Here is a 20,441-nt window from a genome sequence, read left to right on the forward strand (position 1 = left end):
GCCTTTCACTCACTCACCGCAGGCAGGTTGGTGGTCTTTCTGTCTTCTACCGACTCCTCTCCGGCCTTGCTCCCCCAGCTCTCTCTGTGCTCTGTCCCCCCAATATTCCTTCAGGTCGCACAAGATCTGCCTGCAACCCTCTTATGGTTAAACTGCCAAAGTCTAGGCTCTCTGCTCACCTTCACTCTTTCATTCCCCTTTTCTCCCGCCTCTGGAACAAACTCCCCCACTCCCTTCAATCCCACTCCTCCCTCCAGGTCTTTAAAACAGCTGTTCACCATCATCTCTTATCTTCCCCCATCGAAAACCTTGATCTTTTCTACCCCCGGTAATTCACCCCAGAGTCCTTGCAGTGTTCATATGTTTTATTCCTCTCCCACCTCCCCCCAAGTCCTCCCGATGTCCCTGCTCTCAAATGTTGTGTTTGTGTCCTTCCCCCCTCTTCCCCCTCTCTTTTGTGTCCTTCCCCCTCTCTCCCCATCTTGTCTGCCGCTCCCCTTGTTTTTTGTGTTTTGTGTGTCGGTTTGTCTTTTTGTGTGATTAATGTTAGCTATTTCACGAGCCTCGATCTTGTATACAAAAAAAAAAAACAAAAAAAAAAACAAAAAAAACAAAAACAAAAAAACAAAACAAAAAAAACAAAACAAAAAAAAAAGTCCTCTGATCCAGACTGCTGTGCAAGTCCTCTTCCGTCCTTGACTTTGTATTCAAAAAATAAACTAACAAAAGTCCTCTGGCTGATCATCGTGTATGATTTTTGGAGGTGTGTGTATGTGGGAGGGGGAGTTACCCGGATATCAGGTGTAGTGTGGCACTTGCAACAAGATGAGGTTGCTAACCCCTCACCAACCCACCAACCAACAAACAAAACTCCGTCCCGTTTTCAGTGGACAGTTTCCAAAATTACATTTAAAACTATCTGTCTTGTCCTGGTTTCTGTGGAATCTCAAGCTCTCGACACCACTACTCACACCGCGACTGTAGGCGGAGTGCGTGACTATTGCAGTGATCCCGTCTGTATGTTTGTTTGTTTGTCGACACAATAACTGGACACCAAGGGCAGCTAGAATCACTAAATTTACAAAGAGCTTCGTTCACTCCAGGTCTCCAAGCAGTTGGTGTACCACCTTCTCATGTTATCCCCGATGCATACCCACAATGGTTTCTTCCCCATTAACGCTACATAACCCAATCCTCCTACCAGGTTCCCTCTCGCTCCTCTTTTCCTGTCAATTCGTTGCCTTTCTTCTTAAATCCCACTGTGGCACAACCGCCAGTTTTTTTTTTTGTTTTGTTTTTTTGTTTGTTTTTTGGTATACAGAGTCGAGGCTCGTGTAAGAGCTAACATTTATCAAAGAAACAAATCAAACAAACAAGCAAACAAAGTATATAAAAAGGGGAGCGGTCAACAAGATGGGGATTGGGGAGAGAAGGGGAGGAAGCACACAAACACAACATTTGAGAGCAGGGACATCGGGAGATGTGTGGGAGGGAGAGGGCCTGGGGGGAGGCAGGATAGGTATAAAACGCAAGGACACCAAGGACTTCCAGGAAAGAAGACAAAAGTCACCTCAAAAAAGTGGATTTGGGGTGAAATTAGCGGGGGTAGAAAAGATCAAGGTTTTGGATTGGGGAAGATAAGAGATTCCAGAGGTGGGAGAAAAGAGGAATGAAGGAGTGAAGGTGACCAGAGAGTCTTGATTTTGGCAGTTTAACCATAAGAGGGTTGCAGGCAGATCTTGTGCGACCTGTAGGAATACTTGGGGACAGAGCCCAGAGAGAGCTGGGGGAGCAAGGCCGGAGAGGAGTCGGTAGAAGACGGAAAGACCACCAACCTGCCTGCGGTGAGTAAGTGAAAGGCCCTCGGAGATAGCGTCATCGCGGGGGATTCCAATGATTCTGAACGCTTTGGTTTCAACAGCGTGAAGACGAGCTAGGTGTGAGGCAGGAGCACCAGCCCAGAGGGGAGAGCAGTATTCCATTGAGCTGCGGATGAAAGCCTTGTATGTGGTGAGGAGCTCAGTTGTGCCAAGGAAGGACCTCGCACGACGGAGGATGCCCAGTCGGCGACTGGCTTTGGAGGCTAGCTTGGAAATGTGGTTTTCCCAGGAAAGATCATGGCAGATAGTGAGACCCAAAAGCTTGAGTGACAGAACTTCTTGGAGAGGATTATTCAGAAAGTAGATGGGAGGGGGGTTGTCCAGTCGGTCTTTTCGGAGAGACATCGTAAGAGTGTGAGATTTGTCAGGATTGAAAGACATGTTCCACTTGTTTGCCCAGTCTGTGATTTTGTCCAGGTCTGCAGAGAGTGAGGAGGCTGCAGACTGCCGATCTGAGGGATGAGGAATGGAGCGGCAGAGAGTGGAGTCATCAGCAAAGAGATAGAGAGGATTTTCAAGAGAGTCAGAGAGATCATTGATGAAGACCAGAAAAAGCACAGGGCCCAGAACACTGCCTTGGGGAACTCCAGCCTGAACAGGAAGAGGAGATGAGAGAAACCCATTCAGGGCCACACGTTGACTACGACGAGAGAGGAAGTCCGCCAGCCATGCGTGGAGATTTCCATGGATACCAAAGGAGGAGAGTTTTGTGAGCAGAGCGGAGTGCCAGACCGCATCGAAGGCACGTGATATGTCGAGGGAGACAGCTCTAATTTCCTATTTGGCATTGAGGACCTCCATCCATTGTTGAGACAGCAGAAGCAGCATGTCCAGAGTAGAGTGACCTGGTCTGAAACCAAATTGATGATCAGAGATCAAGCCATTGGAGAAGAGGAAAGATTTAATATCCGAAGCAATGATGGATTCCATGACTTTGCTGATAATTGGGAGAAGGCTGATTGGTCTGTAGTTGCTAGGATCTGTTTTTGCACCTTTTTTGTGCAGAGCGGTGATGTTGGCTGATTTCCAAGCAGATGGCAGTTGACCTTGAGCAAAAGAGAGGGTGAAGAGAACAGAGAGAGGGAGTGAAAGAGCGGAAGAACAGGATTTTAGGACCCGTGGGCTGATGCTGTCAGGTCCAGTTGCAGAATCAGAGTCGAGAGTTGACAGAAACTTTTCCACCTTGTCAGGAGGAAAGGACACGGAGTCCAGGAGCAGCTGGGTACGACTGGGTACGGTGGGTACAGAGAGGGATGGGTTTGGGACACAAGATTTGGAGGCAAACACAGAGTTGAGGCATTCAGCTTTTTCACGTGCGGAGTCAGCTGTGTAGCCATTTGAGGTAAGGGAGGGGATGGAGGGGGAACAAACACCAGAAACAGATTTGACCAGACGCCACCAGGATTTGGAAGAGGGAGACAGATAAGAGAGTTCGGTCTTGAGAACGGAGAGATATTGTTTCCTGGCTCTCCTGAGGGTGGACACACACTTGTTTCGGGCTTTGTGGAAGGAAATGAGATTTCCTTCCGTTGGATTTGCTTTCCAGGAGATGAAGGCAAGTTGTTTCTGGGCAACAGCCTCACCACAAGATTCCGTGTACCATGGACGGGAGGAAGGGTATGACAACTGAATGACAGTTCATTGCCCTTTAACCCTCCACCTCGATTTTCCATGAGCCTCGATTTTATAGGAAACAAGTATTGCAGCTGCAGTTCCAAAGCTCATGTGGATGTGCAGTGCCTGAGAATTATCCCTGCTGTGTGTAGATATTAAAGGATGAAACTGGGCTGTTGTTGGCACAAACTCTACTGATGGACAATGGTAGTAAATGCTAACACTGGTTTGCACCATCGCCACTTGAACAATATGAACTGCTGCAACAAATAAACCTGAACGGGACTCGGTTGAGCCAGGCTGAACAGTTTACGTGTTGTTTCCCACTGGCAGGCCGGATTTACATCCGGGCCTGAACCAAAATTGAATCGGCCTGTTCTTGTCACCTTCCCAGTTCATCTACCAGGTTTTGTCATAATTCGGCTCCAACTTTTTTAAATATCATGCTATACATTATTTTGGCCACATTTTTCAATGGTGAAGAATCACTTTAAAAAAAGTACTCTGATCTTCACCAAAATCGAATCAATTGGTCCTTGTAACGCACCCAAACTGTCCACCAAGTTTTGTCCGAATATTTCCATAACCTTTTCATATATCATGCTCACACACAGTCCGGGATGAAAACATGACCTCTGTCCACCTTCGGTGGCAGAGGAAACAAATTAAGGGTAAATTGTTTATTGTGGTGAAAGTCTTTATTCACAAAACTTAAATGGCTACAAATTAATTGGCAAAGCAAATTTGGCATCCCTGTCCAGCCTCAGCTACAGATTAAGAGACATGGCACTCTTGAGACCTGGCTCTTTTACACGCATGTACGTGGAACTTTGTGAAAGCAAATCCTTCTCGAGTTGCTCCGGGCACACATGTTTTCAAATGTCTGTAATAAATCGGTCCATGCGGATCCTTTATTGTGTCTGTTGAGATTTTATAAAGAACAACCCAACTTTGTCTTAGGGTTATAAAAGTGGCTCAGTTGGTTCATTCTGTGATTCTCATCCGTCAACCTCTTCAACCATCTCGGTGCCACCTATGATAATGTCATCGGTCTGGAATGGGGAATATTTATACGCCTCGATCTGAGGCTCATGGCGGAACCTGTTCATCTCATGTAACACACAACATTAATCATGTTATATACCGTATACAAGAGTGAAGTGTGTCCGTGTAAACACTAACACCCCGGTTTTATGTCAGGGATGCGTTCCTGAAAAGTGCGACAAATATCAAAACGATGCAAATCAAAGCAGTTTTTGTTGTATAAACTAATGGAATAAGCAGGGGATGCGTTCGTCACGTCGCCATTTCATGTATTTTATATCGCTTTTTACTGATGATATCGTCCCTCTTTTGATTAATAACAGTTATATTCAAGTATAAATACGTGTAAATAAAATAAGAAACAATTACCAGACATATTTAAATAAAAATGAACTTCTTCTGGTAGCGGTTGAAGTGTTTGAACTTGGCAGTACCTCTTGATCCTCCTTCAATGAATGTTGCCATTTTTACAGATGGTACGCACTATAGTCCGAGGCAAACTTAATAACCCGGAAACATCAACCAGCATCCATTCAACGGATAACATCTAACAATGTAGTATCTCCCGATGCAAATCTTATCGAATCGGAAACTACGTGGCCAATTTACATGATACGTGCTCTGTATGTTAGACACTCCTAAACCACTGGATGAATTGAGGCGAAAAGTGCTGGTTTTACTATGGCTGTGTTTGAAACGTTCGACTAAGTTTGGATGGCCAAATTGGCTATCTGCAACTTAGATTTTAACAATTGTATGTCAGTGGAGAATTACAATAAGAAGTGGATGAAGTATCATATCTGCTAATGCACTTCCTGCTCTACTCGACAGAAAAACTTGAAATGTGGATGTTTTCCCGAAACAAAGAAATCAAACTCCCAGAAGTTGTTGAAATCATTCTAAAATACACGAATTCCATGCGTAATAGTACAATTGAAAACTATACTCATCATAGATGTGCGGGTGGGAGCGCATTGAAACATACACTACATGACCAAAAGTATGTGGACACCCCCTTCTAATTAGTGGATTCGGCTGTTTCAGCCACACCCATTGCTGACAGGTATATATAATCAAGCACACAGCCATGCAATCTCCATAAACAAATGTTGGCAGTAGAATGGGCCTTACTGAAGAGCCCAGTGACTTTCAACGTGGCACTGTCATTGGATGCCACCTTTCCAACAAATCAGTTCGTCAAATTTCTGCCCTGCTAGAGCTGCCACGGTCAACTGTAAGTGCTGTTTTTGTGAAGTGGAAACGTCTAGGAGCAACAACAGCTCAGCCGTGAAGTAGTAGGCCACACAAGCTCACAGAATGGGGCCGCCGAGTGCTGAAGCACGTAGCGCATAAAAATCGTCTGTCCTCGGTTGCCGCACTCACTACCGAGTTCCAATCTGCCTCTGGAAGCAATGTCAGCACAACAATTGTTCGTCGGGAGCTTCATGAAATGACATGGCTGAGCAGCCGCACACAGGCCTAAGATCACCATGCGCAATGCCAAGCGTCGGCTGGAGTAGTGTAAAGCTTGCCACCCTTGGACTCTGGAGCAGTGGAAACACGTTCTCTGGAGTGATGAATCATGTCGAGCACTCCGACGGACTAATCTTAGTTTTGTGGATGCCAGGAGAACGCTACCTGCCTGAATGCATAGTGCCAACTGTAAAGTTTGATTGAGGAGGAATAATGGTCTGGGGCTGTCTTTCATGGTTCAGGCTCGGCCCCTTAGTTTCAGTGAAGGGAAATCTTAACGCTACAACATACAATGACATTCTAGACGATTGTGTGCTTCCAACTTTGTGGCAGCAGTTTGGGGAAGGCCCTTTCCTGTTTCAGCATGACAATGGCCCTGTGCACAAAGCGCGGTCCATACAGAAATGGTTTGTCGAGATTGGTGTGGAAGAACTTGACTGGCCTGCGCAGAGCCCTGACCTCAACCCCATCGAACACCTTTGGGATGAATTGGAACGCCAACAGTGAGCCAGGCCTAATCGCCCAACATCATTGCCCGACCTCACAAATGCTCTTGTGGCTGAATGGAAGCAAATCCCTGCAGCAATGTTCTAACATCTAGTGGAAAGCCTTCCCAGAAGAATGGAGGCTGTTATAGCAGCAAAAAAAGGGGGGCAGGGGGTGGGGAATGGGGGGGGGGGGGGGATGGAGACCAACTCGATATTAATGCCCATGAATTTGGAATGCAAATTTGTAATGCTCGGGTTTCTGCATACTTTTGGTCATGTAGTGTACGTCTTGTTACTTGCGAAAATCGAAGAATTTTCAAGGATATTATTCTGTGTCTGTCTGTCTGTCTGTCTGTTTGTCAGTCGCCTATAGGTCACAATTTTCAACCGATCTTCACAAAGCTTCACCAAACGGTAGAGTTGGTCATAAGCAAGAAGCCTATTGTTTTGGGGTCCAAAGGTCAATACATGGGTCAAACGGGTCAAAGGTCACCAACCTTGTCAAATTTCTAAAATCCTCAATTTTCATCCGATTGACTTGAAATTTGAATAACATTTTCATATCAGCTTACTGAAACCAATCACCAACTATTTTTGAGGTCAACATAGGCCAAAAGGTCAACATAGGTCGAATTTCTAAAATTGTCAATTTTCATCCGATTAACTTAAACTTTGAAGACGATGTGCATATCAGGTCACTGAATTCAACCACTAATTATTTTTGAGGTCAAAAGGATGCCCTACCGAGTGCCATTCTACGTTGTTTTGTTTTGCCAATTGTCGCTCTGAGTGATTTTTCATTGTCTGTTTGTCTGTGTGTTTCTGTCAGTCGCCCACAGGTCACAATTTTCATCTAATCTTTACGAAACTTGACTAAATGGTAGAGTTAGTCATAAGCAAAGAAGCATATTTTTTGGTCAAAAGGTCAATAGGTCAATATAGGCCAAAGGTCACCAACTTTGTCAAATTTATAAAATCCTCAATTTTCATCCAATTAACTTGAAATTTGAAGAGGATTTGCATATCTGGTCACTGAATTCAACCCTCAACTAATTTTGAGGTCAACATCGGCCAAAAGGTCAACATAGGCCAGATTTCTAAAATTCTCAATTTTCCTCCGATTGACTAGAAATTTTAAGAGGATTTGCATATCCAGACACTGAATTCAACCACCAACTATTTTTGAAATCAACATGGGCCAAAAGGTCGACATAGGTCTCCCAAAAGGTCTCCCTTTAAATGACAGCACAATTATGGCACACCCTCTTTCTCTACCAATAATTTGTTCAATTAAAGCTATTACAGCTAACCAACATAGGCCAGATTTCTAAAATCCTCAATTTTCATCTGATTGACTTGAAATTTTAAGTGGATTTGCATACCAGGTTACTGAATTCAACCACCAATTATTTTTGAGGTCATCATAGGCCAATAACTTCTTCTAGAGATTTCACAAGTATCGTGCTATGCACGACATATTTCTTGTTTGTTTGTTTGTAGGACAAAATGTATTGAAACATGCTGGTTAGACTTGTGGTGTGGTGCATGGGAATGTTCTGCTCACCTGAGACGGCAGCCTATAACTTAAAGTTCTCCTTGCCCCTTTCCTCTCCCATCGTGAGCCTTTCTTAGACACGTCATTGATATAGCACATTGAACGACCAGCCAATGATGGTTTCTGATGGGAATGTGAACAGAACCCATTGCTGCGAAGAACGTCTTCTGCAGTTGAGCCTTCTGTTTAAGGATGATGTGTCGGTTTCATGTTGATAAGCTGTGCCCCTTTAAATGACAGCACAATTATGGCACACCCTCTTTCTCTACCAATAATCTGTTCAATTAAAGCTATTATACATGTACCATGCAATGCTCAAGTTAAAAAAGGCTGAAGATGCTGGCAAAAGGTTTTGTGATGCAACATTGTCATTCATTCATGTACTTTGCTCAATACAGAGTATTCGTGTCTCCTAAGGCATAACAAGAAGAAAATGGTTGATTTGTTGTCCGTGAAAGATGAAAAGGTGCTGGGGCTTTAGGCCTTGCCCTTTGTTGAAACAAAAGACGGTAAAGGACTTGTCTTGTGCTGCCCACACAGGCCGCTAGTTCTGTCCTTGAATTAGCAACTACCCGGTACATAGTTGTGCTTCGGCACTTTCTTTTCGATCCCGGATGAATCACCACTCCGACGGAGGAAACTGAATTGAGGCAGAAATTTGTAATTTGTTCAGGGTGCCAGTGATAGATGGCCTACTCTTCCTGAAGAACACTATGGGATCTTTACCGTCTACCAACTAATCCTAGCAGGCAGGACACCCAGCTTGACGTCCGTCCAAAGGACGGCACATACATTGATGTATAGCATGCATGCAAAACACCGGGATGACAGTTTATAGCTGGGTCGGGATTTGAACCCAGGCTACACAACATAACGACGAGTGTACGTACCTCTCAGTTACCCTGCCAGCCCTTCACATAATCAGGTGTGTGTGTGTGTGTATATATATGCTTTGTCCAATGTATGAGCAGCTTTTAATTAGAACGAATGGTTAGCCCACATCACATGTGATGACTTGTGAGTCATATGAGTCGCAATAAGTTTTTTGGGGATCGGTGGGGGGGAGGAAGGAGTGGGGTCGGATGTGCAGAGGTGCAATGGATCTGACTGTGAGGTTACCAATACATGTTGGAGGCATGCACACTCACCTTGAGTGGTCGAGCCTGGGTTCAAATCTAACAAGCTATAAACTTTTATCCTGGTGTTTCACATGCAGTTTGATTTGTGTGTCGTTTGTCTGAATGATATCGGAGGACCAGCAGCAGTAGTCATTGGTGGATGCTGACAATCCCTCAGTGTTTTTCTCTTAGACTAGGCGTGTTATTCCCGGTACCATGGCCAGCTTACAAATTCCTGCCCTGACTGATTGCTGGGAAGGCAATGGTAAACCACCTTGGCCCAACATAAACCATGCCAAGAGACTGTTTCCGCAGCGCTGACATTCTCTAAAGAGTGTGGTACATTGATGATCTGACTGCTGTTGTTATCTAACGAGCATCAATCTTACGGCAAGAATATTTCATTCATCCATTTATTATGTCAAGTGACATGAACTGATGTATTGTTCCTCGTTGTTTTGGGACAGTAGTTGGACATTTTGATGAAAGCACCGTTTGAGTACCGGTACCAATATTATCACGAATGGCACACCTCCGACCAGCTGATGGCGGACCTCTTATAATTGTGAGCTCGGATATCTGTTCTGTAACCTCCCAAATGATCCGAGAAAGTTCTGTCTGTCCTTGGCCCTGCTTCGGCACTTTAATTTGGAGCCTGCTTGTATCGCAGAATCAAATGAGTAACACCACCTTGATTATTAACGAATGAGTGACGACGTGTAACTGCCATTAAATTCCTGTTGTATCGTGGCATTCTTGCACACTGCACAGGTGTAAGGTGTCAGGAAATTTTGGCTTTAAAGATTTATTATCGATCTTTCAAAATCTTTACATTTGCTTCCTGAAAACCAATTTGGTTTCTTGAGGACTTACAGATTATAATATTATGCAGAACATAGCAAAGTGTTGTGTCCATCCTGACACCTAGATCAGAAACAGTGTAAGGAGAGATGATGTCCCGGTCCCGAAATGTTACTATATAGGGCTCAAACATTTAAAATCCAGAAACGGGACCAAGGACCAGCATGTTGTAAGTTTGAGGAAGTTCATGGACATCCATGTTTGAATTTCAACTGACACGAACAAATGATGCTTTGAATGGTTTTCAACCATTCAATGAAATTAACAATGTTTTACCTTTTCCCAAATTTGTTTTCTGTATCATGAGCATAAAAAAAAAAAAATCTTTGGGAGGGGCCGAGGTAGGAGAATCATGTAAAGTACCATATCACGCAAGCTTCAACTGACTTTGGTTTTCCCCACCCCATCACCCCCAATTTTAGGGAAGGTTCGGAGGGAACAACCTGATTGGAAACCCCCCCAGGGCAGCCAACTTCCAGTGCTATGCCTGTACAATAGCCTGACGCGCAAGAAGGTACACCAAAACATGTTCAAATGAATAAAATAATACGTATCAACTATGGACGTGGATTGAGTGCATGGAGACAATGATATCCAAAGTCGTTACACAATGTTGAGTTTTAAGTTGTTCACTTTGCAAGTTAACCCCCCCTCCCCGCTCCAAATCCCCCATCCCAACCTCCCCCGCTCTGTTCCTTTCTTACCCAGGAGGAGTTTGTTCCGCAGAATGGTCGCCGAGTATTGTGGTACAGCTGTGGCCCAACAGTCTATGACGCATCACACATGGGACATGCACGGTAAGAGGATAGAAGGGTTGGAGTGGAGCTTGCAGGCATTGGTCAATACGCGACTTTCAAAATGACATTTTTGAAGGCTAACGAGGCCTTTCACGCACACACTTTGTGAGTGTTTTCAGTGACCCGGTTCTTCTTGCGTGGAACTTTTAACCTGTATTTGCTAGCATGAAATCTGTAATTCAAATAATCCTTGTAACACAATTTTCAGCATTGAGACGAAAGAGTGGCAATTTCCAAATTATTAACCATAATTGTTCTGTTCCTGAATGCAAATCGGACTCACGAGAATATAGTAAACGACCGAGGTACCCCTTGCTATGCACGGGTGGGAAGCCAAAAGCAAACTAACAATGCGGCAACGGTGAATGGGAAACGATGAACCAATAAATTCCACATCCCTGTGCCACCTTCAGTTGAACAGCAGGTTCGTAAATGACTTTGGTAAAAAAAATGTACACGGTCTGAATGGTTCTATCCCCAGTCAATACTGAATCTGCATATATGGCGAATCCGCGAATGTCGCGGTTAGAAAGTAGAAACCCTCGTGTCATTTCCTCATTAATTTAAACTCAATATCTCTGTTTTCATTCCAATCATACATTAATATTGTAACAAAACACTGTGTTAAATGATGATTGTATTAAGATATTATATTATCAAACCAGCCCATTGTCATCATCTATTCACTTCTGGATTTTGGAGCAGGTCCATATCGAGCCAATTTCAAAATCATAATTTTATTGAGGGACTTATGAAACCTCCTCATAACATCCGCTGGGACTCCAAAACATTCCACATGAGGTTTGGCGGGGCTAGCCCCAAAACTGAGGGAGTAGTTTGTGGACGGACGGACAGACAGACAGACAGACTGACACCCCGGTTTTATAATATAGATATGAGAAATATCCGTGGATGAGAGGTGTTGAGTTCGCACCATTTTCTGTTAGTACAAGCTGGTTGTCACAATGAATTATTTGGTACAGCAAAAAAAGACACTCACACAGACGCTTCTCCTTTTAGCAACAGATGCAAAAATGTAGTATAATTTCTCGTGTGGCCTCAGAACCAAACAAACCATTACATGCAATAATACCCTGGTTTACTTCGCCCCTTTTACGTTGTTCTGCAAATACGTGATCACGTTATTAATATCATAATCCCATATTCGTCGACTCAACTCACACTTCCATCGTTTTAAAAGCCATACATTTTATTTTCGAGCACATTTTCACAACTTACAAGACTGATAAAGATGCCAGAATATTTCACGAAACTACCAAATCGGGGAGATCGCGAAATCATCAAAAGAACTTCAGTACTTTGCTTCGCACATTAACAAATGTACTGTACTGTAGATTGGCTGAGAAGCATTGTAAAAGTGTTACCCCAGAAGTAAAATTAGATGTTATTTATTTGTCAAATGGATGCTGGTGTTAATGGACTTCTGGGTTATCAATTTTTTTTTTTTTTTTTTGTATACAAGATCGAGGCTCGTGAAAGAGCTAACATTAATCCCACAAAAAGTCAAACCGACACATAAAACACAAAATAAGGGGAGTGGTAGACAAGATGGGGAAAGAGGGGGAAGGACACAAACACAACATTTGAGAGCAGGGACATCGGGAGAAATGTGGGAGGGGGAGGGCTTGGGGGGAGGTGGGAGAGGTATAAAACATATTGACACTACAAGGACTTCCAGGAAAGAAGTTGGAATTTCAAAAAAAAGTGTATCTGGGGTGAATTAGCGGGGGTAGAAAAGATCAAGGTTTTGGATGGGGGAAGATAAGAGATGGTGGTGAACAGCTGTTTTAAAGACCTGGAGGGAGGAGTGGGATTGAAGGGAGTGGGGGAGTTTGTTCCAGATGTGGGAGAAAAGGGGAATGAAAGAGTGAAGGTGAGCAGAGAGCCTAGATTTTGGCAGTTTAACCATAAGAGGGTTGCTGGCAGATATTGTGTGACCTGTAGGAATATTAGGGGGACAGCACAGAGAGAGCTGGGGGAGCAAGGCCGGAGAGGAGTCGGTAGAAGACAGAAAGACCACCAACCTCCCTGCGGTGAGCGAGTGAAAGGCCCCTCAGAGTTAGCTTCATCGCAGGAGATTCCAATGATTCTGAAAGCTTTGGTTTCAACAGCATGAAGCCGAGCGAGGTGTGAGGCAGGAGCACCAGCCCAGAGGGGGGAACAATATTTCATTGAGCTGCGGATGAAAGCCTTGTATGTGGTGAGGAGCTCAGGTGTGCCAAGGAAGGACTTCGCACGACGGAGGATGCCCAGTCGGCGACTAGCTTTGGAGGCCAGCTTGGAAATGTGGTTTTCCCAATAAAGATCATGGCAGATAGTGAGACCCAAAAGCTTGAGCGACAGAACTTCTTGGAGAGGATTGTTGAGAAAGTTGATGGGAGGGTTTTCCAGTCGGTCTTTTCGGAGAGACATAGTAAGAGTGTGAGATTTGTCAGGATTGAAACATGTTCCACTTGTTTGACCAGTCTGTGATTTTGTCCAGGTCTGCAGAGAGTGAGGAGGCTGCAGACTGCCGATCTGAGGGATGAGGAATGGAGCGGCAGATAGTGGAGTCATCAGCAAAGAAATAGAGAGGATTTTCCAGAGAGTCGGAGAGATCATTGATGAAGACCAGAAAAAGCACAGGGCCCAGAACACTACCTTGGGGAACTCCAGCCAGAACAGGAAGGGGAGATGAGAGAAATCCATTCAGGGCCACACGTTGCCTACGACCAGAGAGGAAGTCCGCAAGCCATGCGAGGAGATTTCCATGGATACCATAGGAGGAGAGTTTGGTGAGCAGAGTGGGGTGCCAGACCGTATCGAAGGCACGTGATATGTCAAGGGAGACCGCTCTGATTTCCTGTTTGGCATTGAGGACCTCCATCCATTGTTGAGACAGCAGAACCAACAAGTCGAGAGTAGAATGACCTGGTCTGAATCCAAATTGATGATCAGAGATCAAGCCATTGGAGAAGAGGAAGGATTTGATATCAGAAGCAATGATGGATTTCATGACTTTGCTGATAATTGGGAGCAGGCTGATTGGTCTGTAGTTGCAAGGATCTGCATCATGCCAGCTGTCATCATGCCAGTTGTGATTTCAACTGTCATCATGCCAGTTGGCTGGGTGTGGGTACCTCTCTCACCAGCCATGGCTCCTCAGCAAAGGACTTCTGCGACTCACTGGGACTGACACAATCTGTCAATTTCCCGACCCGGATCTCAGTCAACGGAACATCTTCTCTTCTGGACTTGGTTATGACTAACTTCCCTGAAAATGTCTGCTGCTCTTCTTCTGCTCCAATCGGATCATCTGATCATGTCTTTGTTAAAGTGGACATCTCTCTGACCATCCTCAGGGAGCCTGCTCAGCGTCGACGAGTCTGGCATTTCACTCAGGCCAACTGGCACAGTCTTCAAGCAGCCATCAATCATCTGGACTGGTCTCCCATCTCTACCACCTCTGACATCAACTCATCCTGGGAATTCTTCCAAAGTAAATTGCTCTCTCTCATGCACAGATTTATCCCATCTCGTCTTCAGTTGTCATACCCTTCCTCCCGTCCATGGTACACGGAATCTTGTGGTGAGGCTGTTGCCCAGAAACAACTTGCCTTCGTCTCCTGGAAAGCAAATCCAACGGAAGGAAATCTCATTTCCTTTCACAAAGCCCGAAACAAGTGTGTGTCCACCCTCAGGAGAGCTAGGAAACAATATCTCTCCGTTCTCAAGACCGAACTCTCTTATCTGTCTCCCTCTTCCAAATCCTGGTGGCGTCTGGTCAAATCCGTTTCTGGTGTTTGTTCCCCCTCCATCCCCTCCCTTACCTCAAACGGCTACACAGCTGACTCCGCACGTGAAAAATCTGAATGCCTCAACTCTGTGTTTGCCTCTAAATCTTGTGTCCCAAACCCGTCCCTCTCTGTACCCACCATACCCAGTCGTACCCTGCTGCTCCTGGACTCCGTGTCCTTTCCTCCTGACAAGGTGGAAAAGTTTCTGTGAACGCTCGACTCTGATTCTGCAACTGGACCCGACGGCATCAGCCCACGGGTCCTAAAATCCTGCTCTGCTGCTCTATCTCACCCTCTCTCTGTTCTCTTCACCCTCTCTTTTGCTCAAGGTCAACTGCCATCTGCTTGGAAATCAGCCAACATCACCGCTATGCACAAAAAAGGTGCAAAAACAGATCCTAGCAACTACAGACCAATCAGCCTTCTCCCAATTATCAGCAAAGTCATGGAATCCATCATTGCTTCGGATATGAAATCTTTCCTCTTCTCCAATGGCTTGATCTCTGATCATCAATTTGGTTTCAGACCAGGTCACTCTACTCTGGACATGCTGCTTCTGCTGTCTCAACAATGGATGGAGGTCCTCAATGCCAAACAGGAAATTAGAGCTGTCTCCCTCGACATATCACGTGCCTTCGACACGGTCTGGCACCCCACTCTGCTCACCAAACTCTCCTCCTTTGGTATCCATGGAAATCTCCACGCATGGCTGGCGGACTTCCTCTCTAGTCGTCGTCAACGTGTGGCCCTGAATGGGTTTCTCTCATCTCCTCTTCCTGTTCAGGCTGGAGTTCCCCAAGGCAGTGTTCTGGGCCCCGTGCTTTTTCTGGTCTTCATCAATGATCTCTCTGACTCTCTTGAAAATCCTCTCTATCTCTTTGCTGATGACTCCACTCTCTGCCGCTCCATTCCTCTTCCCTCAGATCGGCAGTCTGTAGCCTCCTCACTCTCTGAAGACTTGGACAAAATCACAGACTGGTCAAACAAGTGGAACATGTCTTTCAATCCTGACAAATCTCACACTCTTACTATGTCTCTCCGAAAAGATCGACTGGACAACCCTCCCATCTACTTTCTCAACAATCCTCTCCAAGAAGTTCTGTCGCTCAAGCTTTTGGGTCTCACTATCTGCCATGATCTTTCTTGGGAAAACCACATTTCCAAGCTGGCCTCCAAAGCCAGTCGCCGACTGGGCATCCTCCGTCGTGCGACGTCCTTCCTCGGCACACCTGAGCTCCTCACCACATACAAGGCTTTCATCCGCAGCTCAATGGAATACTGTTCTCCCCTATGGGCCGGTGCTCCTGCCTCACACCTAGCTCGGCTTCACGCTGTTGAAACCAAAGCTTTCAGAATTATTGGAATCTCCCGCGATGAAGCTATCTCTGAGGGCCTTTCACTCACTCACCGCAGGCAGGTAGGTGGTCTTTCTGTCTTCTACCGACTCCTCTCCGGCCTTGCACCCCCAGCTCTCTCTGTGCTCTGTTCCCCAAATATTCCTACAGGTCGCACAAGATCTGCCAGCAACCCTCTGATGGTTAAACTGCCGAAATCTCGGCTCTCTGCTCACCTTCACTCTTTCATTCCTCTTTTCTCCCGCCTCTGGAACAAACTCCGTCACTCCCTTCAATCCCACTCCTCCCTCCAGGTCTTTAAAACAGCTGTTCACCACCATCTCTTATCTTCCCCCATCCAAAACCTTGATCTTTTCTACCCCCGCTAATTCACCCCAGATCCACCTTGTTTGAAATTCCAACTTCTTTCCTGGAAGTCCTGGCAGTGTCCATATGTTTTATACCTCTCCCACCGCCCCCTTCCCTTGCCCCCCCCCCCCCCAAAGCCCTCGCCCTCTCTCATATCTCTCGATGTCTCCATGTCTCTCGGTCCCTGCTCTCAAATGTTGTGTTTGTGTCCTTCCCCCTCTCTCCCCATCTTGTCTACCGCTCCCGATGTTATATGTTTTATGTGTCGGTTTGTCTTTCTGTGTGATTAATGTTCGCTCTTTCACGAGCCTCGATCTTGTATACAAAAAAAAAAAAAAAAAAATCTGTTTTTGCACATTTTTTGTGTAAAGCGGTAACGTTTACTGATTTCCAAGATACTGGTAGATGACCTTGAGCAAAAGAGAGGGTGAAAAGAACAGAGAAAGGGTGAGATAGAGTGGCAGATCAGGATTTTAGGACCCTTGGGCTGATGCCGTCTGGTCCAGTTGCAGAATCAGAGTCGAGGTTTGACAAAAACTTCTCCACCTTGTCAGGAGAGGAGGACACAGAGTCCAGGAGCAGTTGGGTTCGACTGGGAAAGGTGGGAACAGAGAGAGATGGGTTTGGGACACAAGATTTTGAGGCAAACACAGAGTTGAGGCATTCGGCTTTGTCACGTGCGGTGTCGACTGTGTAGCTATTTGAGGTAAGGGAGGGGATGGAGAGGGAATAAACACCAGAAATGGATTTGACCAGATGCGACCAGGATTTGGAGGAAGGAGACAGGTTTGAGAGTTCAATCTTGAGTGTGGAGAGATAGTGCTTCCTGGCACTCCTGAGGGTAGACACACACTTGTTCCGAGCTTGGTGGAAGGAACTGAGATTGCCTTCAGTTGGATTTGCCTTCCAAGAGGCAAAGGCAAGTTGTTTCAGGGCAACTGCCTCATCACAAGATTCAGTGTACCATGGATGGGAGGAAGGGTAAGACAACTGAAGACGAGATGGGGCAAATCTGTGCATGAGAGAGAGCAGTTTGCTTTGGAAGAATTGATGTCAGAGGCAGTAGAGATGGGAGACCAGTCCAGATGATTGATGGCTGCTTGCAGACCATACCAGTCAGCCTGAGTGAAATGCCAGACTCGTTGGCGCTGAGGAGGCTCTCTGAGAATGGCCAGAGAGATGTCCACTTTAACAAATGTTGGGAGGTTGGGGCTGTTGGGAAGTTGGCCTCCGATCAGTAAATATGCAGACATTCATTGAAGGAGTAAGAAGAAGACGTATCACTACCCTTGAAAGTTTCTGGAAGAGGTTTATTTTCTATTTAAATATGTGGTAAAAATTTTTTTTTACATAAACGCACATGTGCACCTGAACATAAATGCTATTAATCAAAAAAGGTTAATATCACAGGTATAAAGCGAAATATAATCTGTCAAATCGCAAAGTAAGGAACAAATCCCCCGCTTATTCCATTAATTCTTATGAGAAAAACTGCTTTGATTTCCATCGTTTTGATATTCGTCACAATTTACAGGAACGCATCCCCCACATAAACTGGGGTTTTACAGTATTTATACCAGCTTTGATAGCCCCCACATCCCAACATGATTAATGGTAAATATAATAATTTAAAACTTACCCTGTGCATTCACAAGCCCCAGATATGTCCTTAACGTCGATGTTCAGAAGTACCTAATCCAGACACACACATTACACATTCCATTCACTAGCTATTCCAAAACACCCACCTGTCCATTCACTGGTAGCGATCTGTCTGGGTTTTTGTAGCACATGCCCGTCTACTCGGGTCTTTCACCGGCTCACCTGATCTGGAGCTTGCAGGACGAGCAGCTGCCCGTTCGGTGAGCTGAGAAAGTTCTCCATGTTTTTCATTATGCAGAGGTACAGCCCTTTCTCTCAGGTACTTTTCCAAGTGTTTTTGGATTGTTTTAGAAGCTTTGTGAACCATTTTAAGTAACAATCTTGCCTCACTCTCACAGTATATTTCATGCTGCCCTGAAGATCACCACTTCCTGGGCTGTTCCATGTATGCACACCGAACATTCTGGGGCAGATTACGTCATTTAGAAAGTCGTGTATTGAGGGTGATGGCTGGAGTTTTTTGACATTGCTGTTAATATAATGATCGGAGAACCTCAGAGGTACTGGTCAATGGAAGGTGGTGGGAGACGTTTACAGGTTTTGGTCATTTTGAGATGATAAGATTAATTTAATCTCACAGTATGATCATTATTAGAGCCTCAATTATGGCAAATTCTTCATGTAAATTAAAAGGTTGTAATGTTTTGCATTTTTTTTATTATTCCAAAATTGATTACGAGTGAAACCACAAAAATTGCTTTAGGCTGCTGGGCCATAGAAGTTCACGGTTCACGTTTCACGGTTCACGCGTGTAAAGAAAAATGGACAAACGTAGTATGACTTGCTCTGGGCCATAGAACGCCTTTCATGTTTCACGTTTCACGTGTCACGTTTCACGCGTGAAAGGCGGAATGAACATGCACACTTTTTCTATGCGTGAAAACGGAGATCTCGGTCGACCTGATTATTTTTAGACTGACATCCGGGCAAAACTTCCGAAACAAAATGGACGACTACCGAGAACAGTTGATCGAGTTAGTGAGAGCAAGGCCCCTGCTGTGGGATCCGCGTGTGGCGGATTACAAAGACAAGGACCAGAAGGCACAAGTTTGGGAGAACTTGAATGGGCGTCTGAATTCACCGACAGGTTAAGGTTTATTGTTTTCGGGTGTGTGCGCGTGTGTGTTTGTTTAATTGTGTGTGTGTGTGTGTGTGTGTGTGTCAATGTGTGTGTGTATGTGTGTGTGTGTGTGTGTCAGTGTGTGTGTGTGTGGTTGTTTAATTGTGTGTGTGTGTGTGTGTCAATGTGTGTGTGTGTGTGTATGTGTGTGTGTGTGTCAGTGTGTGTGTGTGTGGTTGTTTAATTGTGTGTGTGTGTGTGTGTGTGTCAATGTGTGTGTTTGTGTGTGTGTCAGTGTGTGTGTGTGTGTGTGAGAGAGAGAAAGAGAGAGAGAGAGAGAGACAGACAGACATACAGAGTGAATGAGACAGTGATAAAGACAGAGACAGAGTGAGAAGTTGTTCGGTGGAATTCACCACGGGTTTCTCTCAGAAGGAAGTGCTCTCGGCTCCAAATTCTGTGCCTTTTTCTCTTCCTCCGTCTTAGTAGAAGCAGAATGAGGCAATCTTCTTCATCCGAAGAGTCCAGGTTGACGGTTACTCGGCCAAAGCAGAACTGGCGCGCAACACGTGAACAGCCAAGCGTGAAATCCTATGGCCCAGGGTCCGATTGTTCACGTGAACGTGAACCGTGAAACGTGAAACGTGAACCGTGAACTTCTATGGCCCAGCAGCCTTATGTAACTTTAAACATTAATTGGGGAATCGTTGTTTCCATTTTAAATCCATGTATGCGTAAGCTCTGAAATTGTTTCTGCAGCTCTTACATTTCGTTTGACATCCTACGGAGAATCCTCTCCCGGTACTTCCATTACGACGTGATTTATTGCATGAATATCACAGACATCGATGATAAGGTGCGCACATGGAAAGGCTTTTAAAATTCATGCTCATGCAATTTTTCTTGCTTGTCACATAGTAGTCTTTGGTAATAATTTCATAACTGCCTATATGGATGTGTGGAAGAATACAGTTGTAGCATTCAAAGCCATTCTTGAATGTGCGTGTTTATATACATACAGGGCCTATAGAAAGTCTACACCCCCTTTCAAAATTTCCACCTTTTGTTTCCCTGTAGCCTGGAATTGCAATGCATTAAATCAGACTTTTCCCACCTTTATTTACACATCATAACCAGAACTTCCAAGTGAAAAACAAATTCTACAAATTTCAGAAATGTAATTAAAAATACAAAACGAGACTATCTTGGTTGGATAAGTGTCCATCCCCCTTATTGTCCCCCGTCACACCACGGAGCGAAAGGGGGACAATGATTTTCCCCTCCGTCCGTGACTCCGTGTGTGCGTCCGTGCGAACGTGCGTGCGTGCGTGCGTGCATGCGTGTGTGCATAAGCGATGGACCCAATTCTAATTTGGTGTGTGGGTGCAA

At 45.1% G+C, this 20,441-nt stretch overlaps 1 protein-coding gene across 3 annotated transcripts in view; it reads left to right on the forward strand.

Moving 5' to 3' along the window:
- Nucleotides 1-20,441, forward strand: part of CARS1 (cysteinyl-tRNA synthetase 1) — a 93,468-nt gene that overhangs the window by 12,881 nt on the left and 60,146 nt on the right. For 2 of the 3 annotated variants that reach the window (XR_010981746.2, XM_068099190.2), the window contains exons 2-4: nucleotides 10,456-10,547; nucleotides 10,742-10,830; nucleotides 19,812-19,908. Coding sequence is in view for 2 of the 3 variants with exons in the window: in XM_068099190.2 (XP_067955291.2) it covers nucleotides 10,456-10,547; nucleotides 10,742-10,830; nucleotides 19,812-19,908 (278 nt within the window). In the remaining variant the exon portion in view is untranslated. Of the gene's footprint in view, nucleotides 1-9,243; nucleotides 9,738-10,455; nucleotides 10,548-10,741; nucleotides 10,831-19,811; nucleotides 19,909-20,441 lie in introns of those variants that run through there. The other variant, XM_078782886.1, reaches the window with a different exon arrangement.

Source organism: Myxine glutinosa, chromosome 8 (assembly GCF_964187855.1).
Source record: "Myxine glutinosa chromosome 8, kmMyxGlut1.1, whole genome shotgun sequence".
NCBI classification, from domain to species: Eukaryota; Metazoa; Chordata; class Myxini; order Myxiniformes; family Myxinidae; genus Myxine; species Myxine glutinosa.